Raw genomic sequence first — 23443 nt, 5'->3', positions numbered from 1 at the left:
GATCAACTTCAGATCTCTCCTTCAAATAGAGGTTTTCACATTTTTTTTTAAATCTTTTTGTTTAATGAACTTGTAGCAGCTCTGTGTTCTGGATCAATCTTCCCAAATTGCGGGGCGTGAATCCACGTCACGCATACTTGCCAACCCTCCCAATTTTTCCGGGATACTCCCGAATTTCAGTGCCCCTCCCGAAAATCTCCCGGGGCAACCATTCTCCCGAATTTCTCCCATATTCCACCCGGACAACAATAAAGGCACTGCCGTTAGCGTCCTCTTCAACCTGTCGTCACGTCTGCTTTTCCTCCATACAAACAGTGTCACATAATATATGCGGCTTTTACCCACACATAAGTGAATGCAACGCATACTTGGTCAACGGCCACACTGAGGGTGGCCGTATAAACAACTTTAACACTGTTACAAATATGCGCCACACTGTGAACCCACACCAAACCAGAATGACAAACACATTTCGGGAGAACATCCGCACCGTAACACTACATAAACACAACAGAACAGAACCCCTTGCCGCACTAACTCTTCCGGGATGCTACAATATACATCACCAAACCCCGTCCCAATCTCCCGAATTCGGAGGTCTCAAAATTGGCAAGTATGACGTCACGAAAAATGAAAGTTAAGTGTGCTCGCCACGAGGCTGAAGCCCAAGCTGCTAATCCAGTGGCTAGCACACTCTTTGAAGCTGTCAGGGAGTGAGGTTTACCAACGTACGCATGGCCCAGCCACCCTGGCAGGCTTCCGTTACACACTTGACCAGGGTGTGCCTTCCAATCAAGTGCAGTTGGGATGAGCAACTGGGATAAACTCCGGGAGGGACAAGTGGTCGAAAAATGGATAGATGGATGCCTTTGAAAATGTTTTTGTTGTTTATACAGCAAACACAAAATATATCCATCCATCCATTTTCTACCATTTGTCCCGTTCGGGGTTGTAGAGGGGGTGCTGGAGATGATCTCAGCTGCATTCAATTGGAAGGCAGTGTACACCCTGGACAAGTCGCCACCTTATCGCAGGGCCAACACAGATAGACAGACAACATTCCCACTCACATTCACACACTAGGGCCAATTTAGTGTTGCCAATCAACCTATCAATAATTAATCACAATTTTTGATCTTGATTCGATATTGACAGCTTTAAAAAAAAAAAAAGCAGCTCTATGTTATTAGAGTCAACGTGGCAACTTTTTTTCTATGCATTTCACCTTTGTATTACACTTTATGTTTGTTTATTTTTTGTAATATTCATTATTAAAGGGGTCACGGACTGATAAAAATGGAGCTGCGGGCCACAAGTGGCCCCTGGGCCTTCACTTTGAACCCTCGTCTTACAAACTCCGTTTCCCTATGAGTTGGGAAATTGTGTTAGATGTAAATATAAAAGGAATACAGTGATTTGCAAATCCTTTTCAGCCCATATTCAATTGAATGCACTACAAAGACAAGATATTTGATGGTCAAACTCATAAACTTTGTTTTCTTTTTGCAAATAATAATTAACTTAGAGTTTCATGGCTGCAACACGTGCCAAAGTAGTTGGGAAAGGGCATGTTCACCACTGTGTTACATCACCTTTTCTTTTAACAACACTCAATAAACGTTTGGGAACTGAGGAAACTAATTGTTGAAGCTTTGAAAGTGGAAATCTTTGCCATTCTTGTTTTATGTAGAGCTTCAGTCGTTCAACAGTCCGGGGTCTCCGCTGTCATATTTTATGCTTCATAATGCGCCACACATTTTCGATGGGAGACATTTCTGGCCTGCAGGCGGGCCAGGAAAGTACCCGCACTTTTTCTTTTACAAAGCCACGCTGTTGTAACACGTGCTGAATGTGGCTTGGCATTGTCTTGCTGAAATAAGCAGTGGCGTCCATGAAAAAGACGGCGCTTGGATGAACATCAAATATGTTGTCTTTGTAGCATATTCAACTGAATATGGGTTGAAAATGATTTGCAAATCATTGTGTTCCGTTCATATGTCATGATCCACGTCTTGGATCATGGCATATTCTGGTTTTGGTTCTGTTTGTTATCACATTTTGTCTAGTATTTCTCTTCCTCAGTTCTTTGTGGCACTTCCTGGTTTTGTTCCGTTGTCATAGTTACCCATTTAGTGTCACCTGTCTCTCCTTTGATCACACGCACCTGCCCTTGATTATTTATCTCCCCTATTTAAGACCGCCTTTGTTTGACATTCTTTCTTGGACTCTTGTTTGCTTCACGCTACAGTTGATGTCGCTCTTTCCAGCCTTATGGTAACTACCTTTGTGTACATTAGCTTCCATGCTATTTCTTCGTACTCAACCCGAGGGTCCATGGTTCAATCCCCACCTAGTACCAACCTCGTCACGTCCGTTGTGTCGTGAGCAAGACACTTCACCCTTGCTCCTGATGGGTGCTGGTTAGCGCCTTGCATGGCAGCTCCCTCCATCAGTGTGTGAATGTGTGTGTGAATGGGTGAATGTGGAAGTAGTGTCAAAGCGCTTTGAGTACCTTGAAGGTAGTAAAGCGCTATATAAGTACAACTCATTTATCATTTATCATTTCAGTTGTTTGTCCCTAGCTCATGCTAGCGCTTTCTGTTTTGTTTGTAGTGCCTTCGAGCAAGTGTTTTTGGGTCTTAGACTGTTTTAGTTAGTATAAATAAATTATTGTTCCTACCTCACGCTGTGTCCATCTTCGCTGCACCCACGAGAGAACAACTCGTCACCACAATGCCACCAACACGTCTCATTATATTTACATCTAACACAATTTCCCAACTCATATAGAAACAGGGTTTGTTCTTTGGGGGCTTGGCCTTGTTGTCCACATGTTGTCGTGTCGCTTGTCAGTGGGAGAACTCCCAAGCTAAAGCAAACAAGCTGCAAACGCATGTAAGTTATGTTATAAAAATATAGGTTAGGCGAGGCCAGGCTTGTCACTGCGCATCATTGCGACCACATCCGAGGTTTCTCCGTGTTTACGCCACCGGTGGCAGATGTCCTTCACGCCGTGTCAGACGCAGAACTCTTAAGGCCTACGCCAAAAACCACTGGCGAGCCTCGGATCCCGCCTGCGTTTTGGGTAGCTCTTTTAGCAGCGCGTGGCTAAAGGATGAATAATAATTGGATGCAGTCCGCACAGTAGCAAACATCTTTTTGTGGCGAGGCTTGTTCGGATGCCACAAGTTGTGTCAGGCACTCACTTGCACAGAGAAGGGAAAGTCAAATAAACACGTCCTATTGGCATTTTTTTTTGTGCATCGCCATCCCGGGGGTTTGCCCTTGTCTAAATATATCCAGTGTTGGACGGAACCCCTCCCGGTATCTGCGGTTACTCCCATCGGGCAGTTCCCCAGTAGACTTTGTGGTTATGTGTGAACTTTAACTAAAGGCAGAAGAATGTTTGAACAGTGAGAGAGCTGGATGGTTGCTTTTTTATGCATGTGGTTGAAAAATGAATAAGGGCACACGAGATGGAGGCAGCTGAAGGGGCGCGGCACTTTGCCAATTAGGAAAGAGTCAAGGTCGCGTTACAAGGCCCGGTTGAGGGTGGGGTTATAACAAATACATTCTTAATTCAATATGTTCCGACTATTTGTCTAGCACGTTCCTACAATCAGGCACGCACATGTTGGAAAGAAAACATTTAGATAGACTCTTTGAAAATTAGTTATACAATTGTATTGTGCTCATCTTGTATTTATGTTACACATAAATGATATGTGGCAGAGGGGTTAGTGCGTCTGTCTCACAATACGAAGGTCCTGCAGTCCTGGGTTCAATTCCAGGCTGAGGATCTTTCTGTGTGGAGTTTGCATGTTCTCCCCGTGAATGCGTGGGTTCCCTCCGGGTACTCCGGCTTCCTCCCACCTCCAAAGACATGCACCTGGGGATAGGTTGATTGGCAGCACTAAATTGGCCCTAGTGTGTGAATGTGAGTGTGAATGTTGTCTGTCTATCTGTGTTGGCCCTGCGATGAGGTGGCGACTTGTCCAGGGTGTACCCCGCCTTCCGCCCGATTGTAGCTGAGATAGGCGCCAGCGCCCCCCGCGACCCCGAAAGGGAATAAGCGGTAGAAAAATGGATGGATGGATGGATAAATGATATTGATTGACAACACTAACAATTGGCCCTAGTGTGTGAATGTGAGTGTGAATGTTGTCTGTCTATCTGTGTTGGCCCTGCGATGAGGTGGCGACTTGTCCAGGGTGTACCCCACCTTCCGCCCGATCGTAGCTGAGATAGGCGCCAGCACCCCCCGCGACCCCAAAAGGGAATAAGCGGTAGAAAATGGATGGATGGATAAATGGTACACATTTGGGCGAAAATTGAGTTGTTTTTTTTAAATATAAACATATAGTCGTGTTCCAAAGTTTACATACACTTGTAAAGAACATAATGTCAGGGCTGTCTTGAATTTCCAATACTTTCTACAACTCTTATTTTTTGTGATAGAGTGATTGCAGCGCATACTTGTTTGTCACAAAAAACATTCATGAAGTTTGGTTCTTTTATGAATTTATTATGAGTCTACTAAAAATGTGACCAAATCTGATGGGTCAAAAGTATACGTACCGCAATGTTAATATTGTTTCACTGCAATTCGGACGGCGTGGCGCAGTGGGAGAGTGGCCGTGCGCAACCTGAGGGTCCCTGGTACAATCCCCACCTAGTACCAACCTCGTCACGTCCGTTGTGTCCTGAGCAAGACACTTCACCCTTGCTCCTGATGGGTGCTGGTTAGCGCCTTGCATGGCAGCTCCCTCCATCAGTGTGTGAATGTGAGTGTGAATGGGTAAATGTGGAAGTAGTGTCAAAGCGCTTTAAGTACCTTGAAGGTAGAAAAGCCCATTTATCATAATTCGGCGCTTTCGGTAGCCATCCACAAGCTTCTGGTTGAATATTTGACCACTCCTGTTTACAACATTGGTGCAGCTCAGCTAAATGTGTTGGTTTTCTGACATGGACTTGTTTCTTCAACATTGTCCACACGTTTAAGTCAGAACTTTGGGAAAGTCACTCGAAAACCTTAATTCTATCCTAATTTAGCCATTCCATTACCACTTTTGCCGTGTGTTTGGGGTCATTGTCCTGTTGGAACACCCAACTGCGCCCAAGACCCAACAAGCAAATGAACGCGTCCTCAACGCACTATAGTCGTTAACAACCATATCGCTACAATAATTAAAACAATTTTTTGAAGTATGTACTGTTAGAAGAGGCGCCACTGAACAATCAATCAATCAATCAATCAATGTTTACTTATATAGCCCTAAATCACTAGTGTCTCAAAGGGCTGCACAAACCACTACGACATCCTCGGTAGGCCCACATAAGGGCAAGGAAAACTCACACCCAGCGGGACATCGGTGACAAGAGGTAGTCTTTTCCTCTGCTGTGAAATAAGTCAGCTTTGGCATTTTTTCCCCCAGAAAAGTCTCTTCTCATTACAATTAAAAATCTCTTCCATACGAGCAACCACAAAATAGCTGCCTGCAGAACGCAAAATGGATGAATGAAGCATTCGTTCATGGAGGCATATTTGCAGAATCTAAAAGTTTGTAAACCGACCAACAATGACATTGTAACTACTCGATAATAGATCAAGATCCAGATTTGCAGTATCTCCCAAAACTGAGTTAAAGTATCCAAACAACAGAAGAATAAGAGTTTATTGCATTTGAACAAAAGTGTAGATAGAACCATGTTACAGAATTCTAATAGATTAATACAAGTTTTGAGAAAATCGTCAGCAGCCAAATTAAGAGCATTTGAAACCTGTTTTGACTTGTTTTTATTATCATTTGTATGAGAAATAGCATATCATGACGTATATCGGTATTGCAAGAGGCTGCGGTATGGCCTCACCCAACCCTAAGCAGGTGTGTCCACTTTTTCCCTGGAAAAATCTTAGGGGGACATTTGATATACTTCACTCTACCAAAAGAAACCGAATTTACAGTATATGCCACTATGAGAAAAAAATCCACATCCTAGCTTTATAGTCGTCTGCACATGGACATTATTCAAGGGCCAGTTTTTGTTCTGTGTGAACTTTTTTGTGTTTGGATGTACAAAGAAATGATAGCTCCTTGTGATTGTGTCAGCAGCACACGGACGCAGGTAAACACACGCAAGGTGTGACAAATGTCCTCCGCTGTGCACCCCTGCAAAGGAAGATGGGAGAAAACACATCAATACAGGTGTCCCTGCTTTTTATTGACTCTCAATGATGGTTGGTCTTATCTGCTGAGCTGGATTGTGTGTAAGTGTAATTGCACTCGTTAGGGGAAGCACAGTCCTTATGTAATCAGCTTTGATGAAGGGAGGACAAAAAGACATTTTGGTGATACTGACAGTAATGATATTATAGCAGTAATAACACTTCTTTGATTAGGACAATTACACTTTGTGTCGCCATGCTTCTTATTTAATGGATTAGGCCAGGTGCCTTCCATCGCATTCTGCCTTTGTCTACAGCAAGGAGGGGAAGGAAGGTCCAAACTTTTTCCACTGAAGGCCGCACATTGAAAAATCAAAGCATGCTGGGGCTTTTTTATTATTTTTAATTTTCAAAACAAATACAATATATAGATTTTTTTCACCTCTAGGGCTCCCCTCAAGTTTGGTCACATGGACCCGAAAAGGTCTCAGTCATAAATGTTTTAAAAGATAAGTCATATATTATTTAATGTTTTTTTTAATCAATGCTCAAATCTGTAGATCAACTTCAGGCCTTTTCTGTTGATATACAGTTTTTCTTCTCTATGATTTATGATTCTTTATATGTATATATATATATATATATATATATATATATATATATACATATGTATATATACACACACACATATACATATTATATATATACACATTATATATACAGTATATACACACACACACATATATATATTTATTTATATATATATACATATATATATATATATACTGTATATATATATATATATATATATATATATATATATATATTAGTATAGTATTTTTTTTGCTTTCAATGCTTATGGCAACTTCGGATCTATTGGTCGAAGTTTTATGGTATTTTTTCATGCTTTTGTTTGACGGTCTTTTTGTCAAAGACATTTTGTTTTTATATATTATGTATTGTATTTTTATTTTATACACAAAATATGCAATATTTTCACCCCAAAAATATTTAAAAGAGGAATATGTGAAGTATTTGGAGCCGTCAGTGGGTTAATGTAAATGTGAATTGTGAATTATATTTATATAGCCCTCTTCTCTAGTGACTCAAAGCGCTTTACATAGTGAAACCCAATATCTAAGCTACATTTAAACCAGTGTGGGTGACACTGGGAGCAGGTGGGTAAAGTGTCTTGCCCAGGGACACAACGGCATTGACTAGAATGGTGGATGCAGGGATCGAACCTGGAACCTTCAAGTTGCTGACACGGCCACTCTAGCAAACAAGCTATTCCACCACAATAATTCATACTTACATTGATTTGGATTTATTATTATTTTTTGAGAGAGGAAAAACAGCCTGCACGGCAGCGTTTTGTTATTAGAATCAACATTGCAACTTTTCTCGTTACATTTCACCTGTTCACTTTTATTCCACTTTTTTAAGTTTTTGTTTTTTTCAATAGTATTTTTAGAATTTGCTACGGGTTGCAAATGGCCCTCGGGCCACACTTTGGACACCTCATCTACAAACACACTTTGGTTAAATTCGAGTTTTGTTGGGACCAGATGTTGCATTTACTTGGCTGTTGTTTTCCGAGCTGCCCTTGAGCAAGGCACATAACCCTCATTGCATGTGTTTCTTTCCACCTGATTCATGTTGTGCCCTGTTTGTCTATCTGTGCGTGTTTGAAGTGGATTCCATGTTTGCAATGAGTGGAAAAAAAATAATTATGACAGCGTAAACTTCATTTCCCCTTAGATGATTAACAGATCTCACAAGTGAGTACACGCTTCACATTTCAGATTTTTTTTTATGATATCTTGTCATGGGACAATATTGTAGAAAACGTTAATATACTTTGGAGTAGTAGCTACTTGTATAGAAGTATAGATTTACTGATCATAAGTCAACACACAGACATTATTATGTAAATATGTGGCAACACAAGTGAGTACACTTTAAATGAACATGTCCGCATAAAATGGTGGTTGTGATTATTTAGGGCTGGGGTCAGCAACACGGTGCCCGCGGGCACCAGGTCGCCCGTAAGGACCAAATAAGTCGCCCGCTGACCTGTTCTAAAAATAGCTCAAATAGCAGCACTTACCAGTGAGCTGTCTGTATTTTTTTAATTGTATTTATTTACTAGCAAGCTGGTCTCGCTTTGCTCGACATTTTTAATTCTAAGAGGGACAAAACTCAAATAGAATTTGAAAATCCAAGAAAATATTTTAAAGACTTGCTCTTCACTTGTTTAAATAAATTCATTTTTTTTTTTTTACTTTGCTTTTTATAACTTTCAGAAAGACACTTTTAGAGAAAAAATACAACCTTAAAATGATTTTAGGATTTTCAAACACATATACCTTTTTACCTTTTAAATTCCTTCCTTTTCTTTCCTGACAATTTAAATCAATGTTCAAGTAAAAAAAAAAAGTTTCATATTATAAATACATTTTGATTTAATTCTTCATTTTAGCTTCTGTTTTTACGACAAAGAATATTTGTGAAATATTTCTTCAAACTTAGTATGATTAAAATAAAATAAAAATATTCTGGGAAATCTAGAAAATCTGTAGAATCTTTTGAATTTCTTTTGAAATTTTTGTTCTGGAAAATCTAGAAGAAATAATGATTAGTCTTTGTTAGAAATATAGCTTGGTCCAATTAGTTATATATTCTAGTGCAGATTGGATTTTAACCTATTTAAAACATGTCATCAAAACTCTAAAATTAATCTTAATCAGGAAAAATTACTACTGATGTTCCATAATTTATTTTTTTAACTTATCTTTGTGAATCAGCCTTTTCTGACATGAACTTGATCAAGAACAAACACAGAACATGCTTCACTGATGCACATCTGCAAGACTCACTCAGAGTTGCAGTGTCAAGTTACACACCAGAGTACAACACACTAGTTAACAGCATGCAATGCCAGGCTTCCCACTAACTGACAAAGAAACAGATAACAGATTTGGTTTCCAGTTCAAAGTGTGACATCATTTATTTAACATTTTTAGAACTGACTTTTGTATTTTACATGAGTTATTATTTGTACAAACATGGTGCAAAGTAATTCATGATTTCTTAAAAAATGTTAGTGGCTAGCTAGTTAAAATGGGATATTGTGATTTCACAACACTGTCTTAGAAGTGATCATTTGAAAATGTTCAATTTGAAAAATGTGGGACTTAGAGAAAATATGAAAATAAAGTGTTGCATATTGATATTTATCTGTTTCTATATATATTTATTGTGAGAAATCATTAAGATGATCAGTGTTTCCACAAAGATAAATATAATTAATTATTAATAATAACATAGAGTTAAAGGTAAATTGATCAAATTGGCTATTTCTGGCCATTTACTTAAGTGTGTATCAAACTGGTAGCCTTTCGCATTAATCAGTACCCAAGAATTAGCTCTTGGTTTCCAAAAGGTTGGTGACCCCTGATTTAGGGCCTGATCCATAAATGGTTTGCATGTACTAAAACATGCGCAAACAAATAGCTGTCGCAAAGCTGATCTACTAACTTGTGCACAGAGGGTTGTGTCTCTTAAGTGAGCAGAATGACGAATGCAATATCCATTTAGCGTGTCTGTTTTTATGAATATGTAGAATATATGATGAGCATCACAACAGCCACAATACTGAGATGCAAATGTATTTACTTAGCACGCACAATCTGATTTATCAAGGCTGAAACTGCTGCGCGTTTGCTATTTTGCGTCTATTTTTAGTACGTCTAAAAAAAGTATGTGCAAACTGACAAAAGTTAATGCACACGGCTGTGAGAAAGGAAACGCTAACGTGAGCGTGTCAACATCTTAGCCGAGAATGTCGTTGTAGCTTGTGCAGCCTATTTAGGGCTATATTTGGACTGTCGGAAAAATAAATAGATAAATAAAACTATCGTCGATTCAGCATTATCATTTTATAATTTAATAGCTGCTGAGTGAATAGTAGTTGCTGATTACATGTACTGCTTGCCTGTGTATCGGCTGGGGACATCTCTGCGCTGCTGATCCGCCTCCGCTTGGGATGGTTTCCTGCTGGCTCCGCTGTGAACGGGACTCTCGCTGCTGTGTTGGATCCGCTTTGGACTGGACTCTCGCGACTGTGTTGGATCCATTGTGGATTGAACTTTCACAGTATCATGTTAGACCCGCTCGACATCCATTGCTTTCCTCCTCTCTAAGGTTCTCATAGTCATCATTGTCACCGACGTCCCACTGGGTCATTATTGTCACCGATGTCCCACTGGGTGTGAGTTTTCCTTGCCCTTATGTGGGCCTACCGAGGATGTCGTGGTGGTTTGTGCAGCCCTTTGAGACACTAGTGATTTAGGGCTATATAAGTAAACATTGATTGATTAAAAAGTGTCTGCTGCCATTTTTTTTGTTTTTTCATGTCATGAATGTATTATTACATTACATTAGCGCTGGGCGATACGGCCTTTTATTAACATCTCGATATTTTTAGGCCATGTCACGATACATATCTCGATATTTTGTCTTAGCCTTGAATGAACACTTGATACATATAATCACAGCAGTATGAGGATTCTATGTGTCTACATTAAAACATTCTTCTTCATACTGCACTAATATATACAAACTTTCATGCAGAGAGGAAAATCACAACTAAGTCAATTGACCAAAACTGTGTTTATTAAACAGTTATTAAGCAGTGGCACAAACATTCATGTCATTTCCAAAACAGAAAGCGGAAGATTGTCAGAGACATTTTAAAACAAGCTATGAATGCACTTTTGTGCATGATGTCACTACGATGACATATCAAAACAACAATAATTAAAGTGCACTTTTTGTACAGAACGCCACTACGATAGTTTAAAACAAATAAAGTGCACTTTTGTGCATGATGTCGCACAAGATATTTTAATAACTGTCAAATAAAAATTAGCTGCATAAAAGGAAATATCCAATAGTGTATGTCCTTCGCTATGCGGTAGGTTCCTGCGGACGTTAGCTCCTTCTGTTGTTGACTATTTTTTTCATACAGTGATGATGTGGAAAAGGTTGCCTCGACATTTTCTCGGTGTGGCACCGAACGGTGATGTTGACATGCGGAGTTTCAAGTACTCTTCATTCACTTTTCAAATGATGCTACATATTAGCAGTAATGCTACTTTTTGTAGCAACGTTTTTGCCCCACACTTGACAAATTACGGTTGTCTGTTTGACATATTCCCTCTTGAAGCCAAACCACCGGCAGACGATGGACCCCCTGCTGTTTTTCTTGGGAATGAATTCTTCCTTCATTTGTTACCAGATTCGCACCTTCTCTCTCTCGTATTACCACTCGCACCACAGCTAACGTTACCCATGCCGCTACCTCACTGCTCCGCGAGGGCGTATACGTATGTGACGTATGTAAGAAAGTGTGGTTGCTGTCTGTGAGAAGGAGAGACAACAAAGAGTGGGAAGAGCCTGCAGTGTAATGCTTGCTTCTAAAAGTAACTGTGTGAGAATGTATACTCGTATATCACGATATAGTCATTTTCTATATCGCACAGAGACAAACCCGCGATATATCGAGTATATCAATATATCGCTAACCCTACTACATATCCTAAAAAAGGTTCAATAATATTTATTGTTGTTGTGATAGTCCTCTGCCTCCTACACAGCGTGCGTCTGTGAACTAAAAATAGTTTCTGTTGTCTTCATCGCAATTCTGCAATGCAGAAAAGGTGATGAATATTATTGATGTGTGCTGCTCGTTCAGCATCATCGCACACAGGTTGGAGTGCATAATAACATGAATGTGTAGGGAAATTAGTGTTTCCATGGCTGCAACCAATAGAACCCCAAAACCTCATTTTTTTGGTGTACTTCACCAGATCACCCACTAATAGTAGACACAATTATAGATGTCTTACATGTGGTCATGTGTCCTTGATTCCTCGTCTTGTAGTGATTAAGGGTCCGAGTGGGGGCCACTTTCAGCTGCAGCGGCAAAAGGAAGCTCCGCCCCCAACACACCCACAACCCTGTGCTAACTTGTGGCCGCGGTGGCCTGAGTGGGGGCGTTCATCAAGGTGGTCACAGCTGCTGGGAGCTGGGAGGGTGGGGAGTCCTGTTGTATTTTAGGACGTGAAAGCCCCAGACGCCGGATCATAAATAATTTGGCGAGCTGCTATGCTGAGCCGCTTAGGCCTTTCAGCAGGTCATTGATGGTGGACATGTCGGGCCGAGTGAGAAAGTGGGGCGGGGACATCCTCAGTGTGGCCTCTGGTCTCGCCGCTCCTGATAGGAGCCTCGTAAAGGTGTTTGCTGCCATCAATCACTTACAGGTGGAGGCTGTATGAACAAGTGGGTGGAGTCTCAGCTATGAAGTTTCCTTACAATCAGCAATAAAGCTAGAAATTTACAGCTAATACAGTGGAACATGAAGTCCCACAAGTGTGATGATCCGTTGCCCGGATCATGTTTTGTTTTACTTTAAGACTCCCTGTTACGGCTACTATTGCGTACAAAAATGTTCGAAAAAATAAAGATGGCAGAGTAGTCCTGAGGAGGAGGTCTATGACTCACTAAATTCCTTAATAAGGCCTCGCGGAGATATTTGTAAATTCAAAAAGATTATAATTTATTTTCATAAACAAATGTGGTTGACTTCAAATTAATCAAACTAACACTTACTTAGCGGTAAATAAACTCATTCCTCTCTCCTTCAACATGATAGACAGACAAAGGGAGCACCCAGCTGTCTTGAAACACATACGTCTCACACATATATAAATAGTCAGCTAAACAATTGGAGTAGTCTTTAAAAATATTTTACTGATGGACAAATGAATAGAAATAAGCATAGACTGTGGTGGTACATATACCTAGCTAGCTAGCGATATTGGCCCCAAAATCATTTAACAAGTACAGGAACCGCTAGCTCGCTTGAGTGGAAGTGTGCTGGAGTAGTTTACAGTGATACAGTAACAAGCAATTACACCTCTATTAAACTTCATTACCATAGATCATGGGTGTCAAACTCTGGCCCACAGGCCAAATCTGGCCCGCCGTGTAATTTAATTTGGCCCTTGAGGCAATATCAATTTAGCATTAGAGCTGGCCCACTGGTGTTATACAGCGTCGGTGCCGCTGTAACACCGCATTCACCGCTAATACTCATACTTGCCAACCCTCCTAATTTTCCCGGTAGACTCCCGAAGTTCAGTGCCCCTCCCGAAAATCTCCCGGGGCAACCATTCTCCCGAATTTCTACCGATTTCCACCTGGACAACTATATTGGGGGCGTGCATTTAAGGCACTGCCTTTAGCGTTCTCTACGACCTGTCGTCACGTCCGCTTTTCCTCCATACTAACAGCGTGTCACATAATATTTGGGGCTTTTACACACAGACACACACACACACACACACACACACACACACACACACACACACACACACACACACACACACACACACACACACACACAAGTGAATGCAATGCATACTTGGTCAACAGCCATACAGGTCACACTGTGGGTGGCTGTATAAACAACTTTAGCACTGTTACAAATATGCGCCACACTGTGAACCCACACCAAACAAGAATGACAAACACATTTCGGGTGAACATCTGCACCGTAACACAACAGAACCAATACCCATAACCCCTTGCAGCACTAACTCTTCCGGGAAACTTCCAGCAAACTGACCAATAATTAACGTTTTATTCATGCATTTTATTCATGCATTTTATCTTGCTACCTCAAGGCTTGAATGTTTGGTTCATTCATTATTGTTATTTTATTTTCAAATTTATTATTAGCCTGTTGAAACAATTTGATATTTACCTCAGAAGATTCCAAATACAAAAAAAGGCATAACATTTTTATTTAAATTTTATTTGATATGCCATTGATATTTTTTAAATTATCATTATTATTATTTCAAACAGGATGTTGCATGTCACTAAAGTTATATAAGCCTTTCTTGTTCATATTTTAATGCAAAACTTGTTTGGTTCCCTATTAAAAGGTTAATTTGTTCAACGTTGGCCCACGGCTTTGTTCCATTTAAAATTTTGGCCCACTCAGTATTTGAGTTTGACACCCCTGCCAGAGATCGAATATATTTACCCCAGTAATATCATCAAAACTTACCTGACTGGATGAAGTTCTTGGGCTCAAATACTAGTGTGGCCTCACTAGAATAGAATACAATAGAATAGATTTTATTGCCATTATATTTGCAGATAACGAGATTAAACACTCCAATTTACGGTGCGGTTGTGGGAACAAATATGGGGTAAAATAAATAAAACAAGAGGTAATAAAGGAAAAACTAACAATTGAAATAAACTGACTACTATCCAATAAAAATAACAAGCAATCCTGTACAATATACAAAACACTATAGAAATACAAAATACTGTACAATATACAGAACAAGACAAGAGTACCGAAGTAATAAATAACAATCAGTGTCGGACGTATTGCACTCAAAGGGTAGTATTGCACTGTAGGGTATTAGGGCAGGATATTGTATAGGAGTGAATTGTTATTATGAGTTAGAGTTCAACATGGTGACAGCCCTGGGAAAAAAGCTGTCTCTGAGCCTGTTTGTTCTGGCTCTGATGCACCTGTAGCGCCTGCCCGATGGTAGCAGGTGGAACAGGTGGAAGCCAGGGTGTGTGCTGTCTTTGATGATGTTATTTGAATATTATTGAATATTCAACATTATTGTCTTTGAGGTTCCAAATGTGCTTGCTGAGTTCTGTAGAATTCCGCAGGGTCTGGTTTCTAAAGGAGGCCTTGTGATTATTCCATCTGTCGCAAGAAACCTGATTGCCCTCTCAACGGGGGGTGCTTACAAACATCAGTCGTTTACCAAGCAAAGGTAACACGCAAGGACATTAACACATCCGACACGTACGTAGGATTAACCGAAGGAGCGTTTAAAGCCAGATGGAATAAGCACAAGGCCTCCTTTAGAAACCAGACCTTGCGGAATTCTACAGAACTCAGTAAGCACATTTGGAACCTCAAAGACAATAATGTTGAATATTCAATAACATGGCGAATTCTTGCATCCAGCACACCTTACAACAGTGGTAATAAAAGATGCAACCTATGCTTAAAAGAGAAACTCTTTATTATATATCATCCAGACCTGTCATCCCTCAACAAGCGCAGTGAAATAATTTCAACATGCCGCCACAGACGGAAACACCTCCTAGGTAACACATGAGCCAATCACCACACCCCTACACCTGCCTGTACCCACCCACTCTGTGCCCTATATAAACCATTGTATGTGAATGCTTCCATTAAAATCTCCTGATGATTGAGGGAACCCCTCATGAAACAGTTCTGTAGAGATGAAGTAGTCTTGTGATTTTTCCCACATACATGTATATATATATATATATATATATATATATATATATATATATATATATATATATATACACACACACATATATATATATATATATATATATATATATATATATATATATATATATATATATAATAAATCTTGGACATCATCTCCCTGGTGTTAGTCTGCCGTCATCTCCCCTTTAATAAACACATCAACTTTGAATATTCCCAGTATTTTGCAACCTTATGTCTCACCCATTAATTTGTGATAAATTCCTGCGTTGCTCAGTTACCAAAGAGCGAGTTCCTTTGTTCATACAACCAACCTTGCTTAGCAACTTCCACTTTCTTCCGACGAAGAAAAAAAAAAAAATTATTAAATATTTTATCAAATAAATTTTTATTGATATCAATTACATCTTTGTCGTGATGTGTACTGATATCATTTTATCGCCACACCCTAATGCATAATATAAACTGTATCTTCAGTGAATGAAATGATGATTTGGTACATAACATCGCCTCCGCATGTTCCGTTCTGTTTCCATGCCAAGAGCTAATTCCGGGGGCCGTAGTGCTGAGTGGTGTGTCGCGAGTGTGCGTAGGTTGCGTGGTTCAGGACCACAGAGATTTTCTTCATTCAGTGCCAGGGTGCAGCAGCTTTGCTCACAGCTTCTGCGAAAACATCTGATGGAGTCTCTTGAGTGCTCCCAGATTGGCAACGTGAATAGCGGCTTTTCATGGACACTGCTTGCCTTAATGTCTTTCTGTGTGCCAGTATGTGTGTGTTTATGAGTGGTTTTGGTATTTACGTAAATAACTCCAAACAGAAATGCGGAAAAGGGTGTATTTTAGAGAGGTTTTTTTTGTTGTATTTTTACAAGACATGTCTCAATCCTACATTGAGCTGACACCAACCTCTCTTTCATTTATTCATAGCCACTGTGGCTGCATGTCAGACAAACATGTCCTTTCTTTCCACCTGTGTTGCACGTGCTAAAATAACACTGCCATTCCCTTGTGCTGTAAAAGGTGTGTTTAGGGTTTTTAAGTTATTCTAAGATACAGTTTCTGACTACTGACGTCTTTCAGCCCCCCCCCCCCCCCCCCACCTTTCAAAGTCCCTCCAAAATTGTTCCATTCGTTTGTGCAACATTTGTGCTGGTTATAAATAAGTAAATAAATAAATAACACATTAATAACATAAAAACGATAACACGTTAACATAAAATATATCAACTGTAAAACATTAGTCACATAAAAACTATAATATCTATACAAAAGAAATTGCAGCACAAACGTAGCACAAGTTTGGGGAGATTTTGACTTGATGGCTGGTTATGAATCATAAGACGTTATTAACCTAAAAACTATAAAAGTTAGACAAAAAAGGTTGTCAGCACAAACGTGGCACGAATGTTTGGGACAAATTTGGGGAGATTTTGACATGACCGGCGGGGCAGTTATGAATAATAACACATTATGAACATCCATCCATCCATTTTCTACCATTTATTCCCTTTTGGGGTTGCGGGGGGCGCTGGCGCCTATCTCAGCTACAATCGGGCGGAAGGCGGGGTACACACATAAAAACTATAAAACATAAAAATGGTAAAACATTAATCACATAAAAACTATAATATGTAGACAAAAAAAATGCAGCACAAAGGTTTTGGACAAGTTTGGGGCGAGGTGAGTGTCCTGAACACCAATCAGAGGCAGGTGAAAACAATAAGCAACCATGGCAACCAAAACAAACTCAAGGGTACACAAAACAGGAACTGAGGGAGTCCAAAACTAACAGAAAACAACAAAACATGATCTGGGCCATGGATCATGACAATAACAATTATAAAGCGCTAACATAAAAACTGTTAATGAGATAAACATTAATCAGATAAGAACTATAATATGTACACGAAACAAATTGCAGCACAAACTTAGCACAAAAGTTTTGGACAAGTTTGGGGAGATTTTGACTTGGAGGGGGGCTGGTTATGAATCAGAAAATGTTAATAACCTAAAAACTATAATAGTTAGACCAAAAAATGTTTGGGCACTAACGTGGCACAAATGTTTGGACAAATTTGGGGATGTTTTGACATGGTTGGGGGGCTGGTTATGAATAATAACGCATTACGAACAGAAAAACTATAAAAGGTGAACATACAACATAAAAACTGTAAAACATTTATCACATAAAAACTATAATACGTAGACAAAAAAAATTGCAGTACAAATTTAGCACATATTTTTCGGACAAGTTTGTGGGGATTTTGACTTGGTGGGGGGCTGGTTATAATTCATAAAATGTTAATAACCCAAAAACTATAACAGTTAGACAAAAAATGTTGTCAGCACAAACTTGGCACAAATGTTTGGGACAATTTTGGGGAGATTTTGACATGACTGGGGGGATGGTTATGAATAATAACACACGATGAACATAAAAACAATAAACATCAACATAATACATAAAAACTATAAAACAATAATCAAATAAAAACTATAATATTTAGACAAAAAAATTGCAGCACAAATGTAGCACAAGGTTTTGGACAAGTTTGGGAGAGTTTGACTTGGACCTGGTTATGAATCATAAAACGTTAATAACCTAAAAACTATCATTTGTTAGGCAAAAACAAAAATTCAGCACAAATGTGGCACAAATGTTTGGAACAAATTTGGGGAGATTTTGACATGGCTGTGGGGCTGGTTAGGAAAAATAACACATTATGAACATAAAAACTGTAAAAGGTTAACATAAAACATAAAAACTGTAAAACATTAATCATATACAAACTATAATATGTAGACAAAAAAATTGCAGCACAAATGTAGCACAAAGGTTTTGGACAAGTTTGGGTAGAGTTTGACTTGGACCTGTTTATGTATCATAAAACGTTAACCTAAAAACTATAATAGACAAAAAAAAAACACAAACGTGGCACAAATATTTGGGACAAATTTGGGGAGATTTTGACATGGCTGGGGGGCTGCTTCCATCCATCCATTTTCTACCGCTTATTCCCTTTTTGGGGTTGCGGGGGGCGCTGGCGCCTATCTCAGCTACAATCGGGCGGAAGGCAGGGTACACCCTGGACAAGTCGCCACCTCATCGCAGGGCCAACACAGATAGACAGACAACATTCACACTCACATTCACACACTAGGGACCATTTAGTGTTGCCAATCAACCTATCCCCAGGTGCATGTCTTTGGAAGTGGGAGGAAGTCGGAGTACCCGGAGGGAACCCACGCATTCACGGGGAGAACATGCAAACTCCACACAGAAAGATCTCGAGCCTGGATTTGAACCCAGGACTGCAGGACCTTCGTATTGTGAGGCAGACGCACTAACCCCTCTGCCACCGTGAAGCCCGGGGGGCTGCTTATGGAATCATAAAACGTTAATAACCTAAAAACTATAATAGACAAAGAATTTTGTCAGCACTGAGCGGAACAAACGTGGGACAAATTTGGTCTCAAATTTGGACAAAGTTTCGACATGGCTGGGGACACATTAATAACATACAAATTATAAAATGTTAACAAAACATAAAAACTGTCAAACATTAATCACATACAAACTATAAGATCTAGACAAAAAAATTGCAGCACAAATGTAGCACAATGTTTTGGACAAGTTTGGGAGAGTTTGACTTGGACCTGGATATGAATCATAAAACGTTAATAACCTAAAAACTATAATAGTTAGACCAAAACATTTTTTTAAATCAGCACAAACGTGGAACAAATGTTTGGGACAAATTTGGGGAGATTTTGACATGGCTGGGGGGCTGCTTATGAATAATAACACATTACTAACATAACTGTCACGACGGGGTTGCAGCTTGCTGCGTGGTTCGTTCCCCCGGGATGCAAACGGATAACTCTGGATAGGACTTGCAGGTAGGAGCATGGTGTATTCTTGACAAAAATCAAAACACCACCAAGAACAGAAAACAAGTCCAAAGAAAACATGTGCCAGTCGCACTCGACACTAACTTAGCATAGGCTAGGAGACAAGCAAAACTTAAGTGATGATAGCATGAAGCAAACAAAGAAGGCAGGTCGACTGACCGGCAAAGGCAGGCTCAAATAATGCCTCTGATTAGTGCTCAGGGAACAGGTGAGTGTCCCGAACACCAATCAGAGGGAGGTGAAAACAATAAGCAACCATGGCAACCAAAACAAACTCAAGTTTGCACAAAACAGGAAATGAGGGAGTCCAAAACTAACAAAAAATAACAAAACACGATCCGGCCCGCGGATCATGACAATAACAACTATAAAACATCAACATAAAAACTGTTAAACATTTATCAGCTAAAAACTATAATATGTACACAAAACAAATTGCAGCACAAACTGAGCACAAAGGTTTCAGACAAGTTTGGGGATATTTTGACTTGGTGGGTGACTGGTTATGAATCATAAAACGTTATTAACCTAAAAACTATAATAGTTAGACAAAAAAAAAAAAATCAGCACAAACGTGGCACAAATGTTTGAGACACATTTGGGGATGTTTTGACATGGCTGGGGGGCTGTTTATGAATAATAACACATTATGAACATAAAAACTGTAAAATGTTAACATAAAACTGTAAAACATTAATCACATACAAACTATAATATGTAGACCAAAAAATTGCAGCACAAATGTAGCACAAAGGTTTTGGACAAGTTTGGGGAGAGTTTGACTTGGTCGGGGGCTGGAAATGAATAATAAAATGTTAATAACCTAAAAACTATTATTGTTAGACAAAAAAAAGAAATCAGCACAAACGTGGCACAAATGTTTGGAAGAAATTTGGGGATGTTTTGACATGGCTGGGGGGCTGCTTATGAATCATAAAACGTTAGTAACCTAAAAACTATTATTAGTTAGACAAAAAAATTTGTCAGCAATAACCAGCACAAACGTGGGACAAATTTGGTCCCACATTTGGACAAAGTTTTGACATGGCTGGGGACACATTAATAACATAAAAATTATAAAACGCTGACAAAACGTAAAAACTGTCAAGCAATCACATACAAACTATAAGAGCTAGACAAAAAAATTGCAGCACAAATGTAGCACAAGGTTTTGGACAAGTTTGGGGAGAGTTTGACTTGGACTTGGTTGTGAATCATTAAACGTTAATAACCTAAAAACTATAATAGTTGGACCAAAAAAAATAAAAAAATCAGCACAAACATAGCACAAATGTTTGGGACAAATTTGGGGAGATTTTGACATGGCTGGGGGGCTGGTTATGAATAATACCTCATTATGAACATAACTATCAAAGGTTAACATAAAACATACAAACTGTAAAATAATCACATAAAAACTATTATATGTAGACAAAAAACAATTGCAGCACAAACTTAGCACAAAGGTTTCAGACAAGTTTGGGGACATTTTGACTTGGTGGGGGGCTGGTTATGAGTCGTAAAATGTTAATACCAAAAACTAAAATAGTAAGTCAAAAAGTATTTGCAGCACAAACGTATGGGACAAGTTTGGGGATATTTTGACAAAGAGAGTTGGGGCGATAACTTGATAACTATGAAAAATGAATATCATGGAAACTACGGACATTTTACAGCACAAATGAATGGCTGAGTTATGTTGATATTTGCAGTGATAAGGGGGGCCTACTTCACACAGGTTTTCTTTTCTCTTACCGGAAAAGCCTCTTCCCGCCTAATATCAACATCGGCAGGACATTTTGGAAAAACGCATGCTTCCAGTTTGGCTGAAGGTTTAGATGAGATTATTGTGGAAGAACACTGATGGAGTGAACTGGAATGAAGGTGACGAGCCAGCGGGACCAGCCGTGACCACACCTATAAACAATAATGCAACATTTTAACATGGGTTAGAGCAGGGGTCACCAACGCGGTGCCCGCGGGCACCAGGTAGCCCGTAAGGACCAGATGAGTAGCCCGCTGGCCTGTTCTAAAAATAGCTCAAATAGCAGCACTTACCAGTGAGTTGTCTCTATTTTTTAAAATTGTATTTATTTACTCGCAAGCTGGTCTCGCTTTGCTCAAGATTTTTAATTCCAAGAGAGACAAAACTCAAATATAATTTGAAAATTCAAGAAAATATTTTAAAGACTTGGTCTTCACTTGTTTAAATAAATTCTTTTTTTTTTTTAACTTTGCTTCTTATAACTTTCAGAAAGACAATTTCAGAGAAAAAATACAACCTTAAAAAGGATTTTAAGATTTTTAAACACATATACCTTTTTACCTTTTAAATTCCTTCCTCTTCTTTCCTGACCATTTAAATCAATGTTCAAGTATTATTTTTTTTATTGTAAAGAATAATGAATACATTTTAATTTAATTCTTCATTTTAGCTTCTGTTTTTTCGATGAAGAAGATTTGTGAAATATTTCTTCAAACTTATTATGATTAAAATTCCAAAAAATTGTTCTGGCAAATCTGGAAAATCTGTAGAATCAAATTTAAATCTTATTTCAAAGTATTTTGAATTTGTTTCAAAATTTTTGTTCTGGAAAATCTAGAAGAAATAATGATTTGTCTTTGTTAGAAATATAGCTTGGTCCAATTTGTTATATATTCTAAGAAAGTGCAGATTGGATTTGAAACATGTCATCAAAATTGTAAAATTAATCTTAATCATGAAAAATTACTAAAGATGTTCCATAAATTATTTTTTTTATTTTTTCAGAAAAATTCGAATTAGCTAGTTTTTCTCTTCATTTTTTTCGGTTGAATTTTGAATTTTAAAGAGTCGAAATTGAAGATAAACTATGTTTCAGAATTTTATTTTCATTTTTTTTGTGTTTTCTCCTCTTTTAAACCGTTAAATTTGTTTTTTTTTTCATCATTTATTCTCTACAAAAAACCTTCCGTAAAAGGAAAAAAAATGTACGACGGAATGACAGACAGAAATACCAATTTTTTTATATGTATGTATATATATAGATTTATTTATTAATGGTAAATTTCTGGCAATTTATTGAAGTGTGTATCAAACTGGTAGCCCTTTGCATTAATCAGTACCCAAGAAGTAGCTCTTGGTTTCAAAAAGGTTGGTGACCCCTGGGTTAGAGGTCAGCTGAGCTTCATCATGAGCTCAATGCAGCTCTCTGTCACCTCCCGGTGGTGCTTTTGAGCATGGCTACTCAATGTTGGCCATAATGTGTGCTATTTTCTCTTATGGATATGTGTGTGTGTGTGTGTGTGTGTGTGTGTGTGTGTGTGTGTGTGTATTTGTTAGTCCAGAGTGGTGTCACGTTGCAAAATAGAGGCTTATGGACTCAAGGGTGATTTCTGCATGCATGTCCAATGTAGATATCATCTTTGCCCAGGGGGATTAGTATCATGTTTGTACACATGCAATCACCATGACAAGGGCAAAACATGGATACCTGACAGGCTGCTAACTCTACTCTTTTTTTACCCTTTAGGTATGAAGCGTCCCCTCAGCCAATCAACCCCGCCGGGCGCCGAGCCGGCTGCGTCGGAGGCCGGCGACATGGACGTCGAGCGCTGTCGCCAGGCCGCGGTGGTAAAGAAGTCATCGGCGGGGGGCTCCTTGCTCCCCTCTTCACCGTCGCGTAGGCCCAAAAGGGAGCGCAGGCAGCGCAGCTACACACTGTGCGGCGTCTGCAACATCCAGCTGAACTCGGCGGCGCAGGCGCAGATCCACTACAACGGCAAGTCTCACCAGAGGAGGCTCAGGCAGATCAGCAATGGCGGCAGGAAGACCAAGAGCAGCACAGGTAAGGGCGGGGCTACTGGGCCTGTTTGTTTATTGTATATTGAAATATTACATATAGGGGCTGCGAAGCTTTGGGTGTCCCACGATTCGATTCAATATCGATTCTTGGGGTCGCAATTCGATAATATATCGATTTTTTTCGATTCAACGTGATTCTCGATTCAAA

General features: G+C 39.3%; 1 protein-coding gene across 1 annotated transcript in view; it reads left to right on the top strand.

Annotated features, from left to right (window-relative positions):
• The window catches only part of znf385c (zinc finger protein 385C), a 393452-nt gene that overhangs the window by 95897 nt on the left and 274112 nt on the right, over positions 1 to 23443 (top strand). Inside the window, exon 2 of the mRNA XM_061905445.1 lies at positions 22964 to 23278. Within this exon, the coding sequence (XP_061761429.1) occupies positions 22966 to 23278 (313 nt within the window). The 5' untranslated portion in view covers positions 22964 to 22965. The remainder of the gene's footprint in view (positions 1 to 22963; positions 23279 to 23443) is intronic.

Source organism: Nerophis ophidion, linkage group LG07 (genome assembly GCF_033978795.1).
Source record: "Nerophis ophidion isolate RoL-2023_Sa linkage group LG07, RoL_Noph_v1.0, whole genome shotgun sequence".
NCBI classification, from domain to species: Eukaryota; Metazoa; Chordata; class Actinopteri; order Syngnathiformes; family Syngnathidae; genus Nerophis; species Nerophis ophidion.
This window is presented reverse-complemented; position numbering and strand designations above follow the sequence as displayed.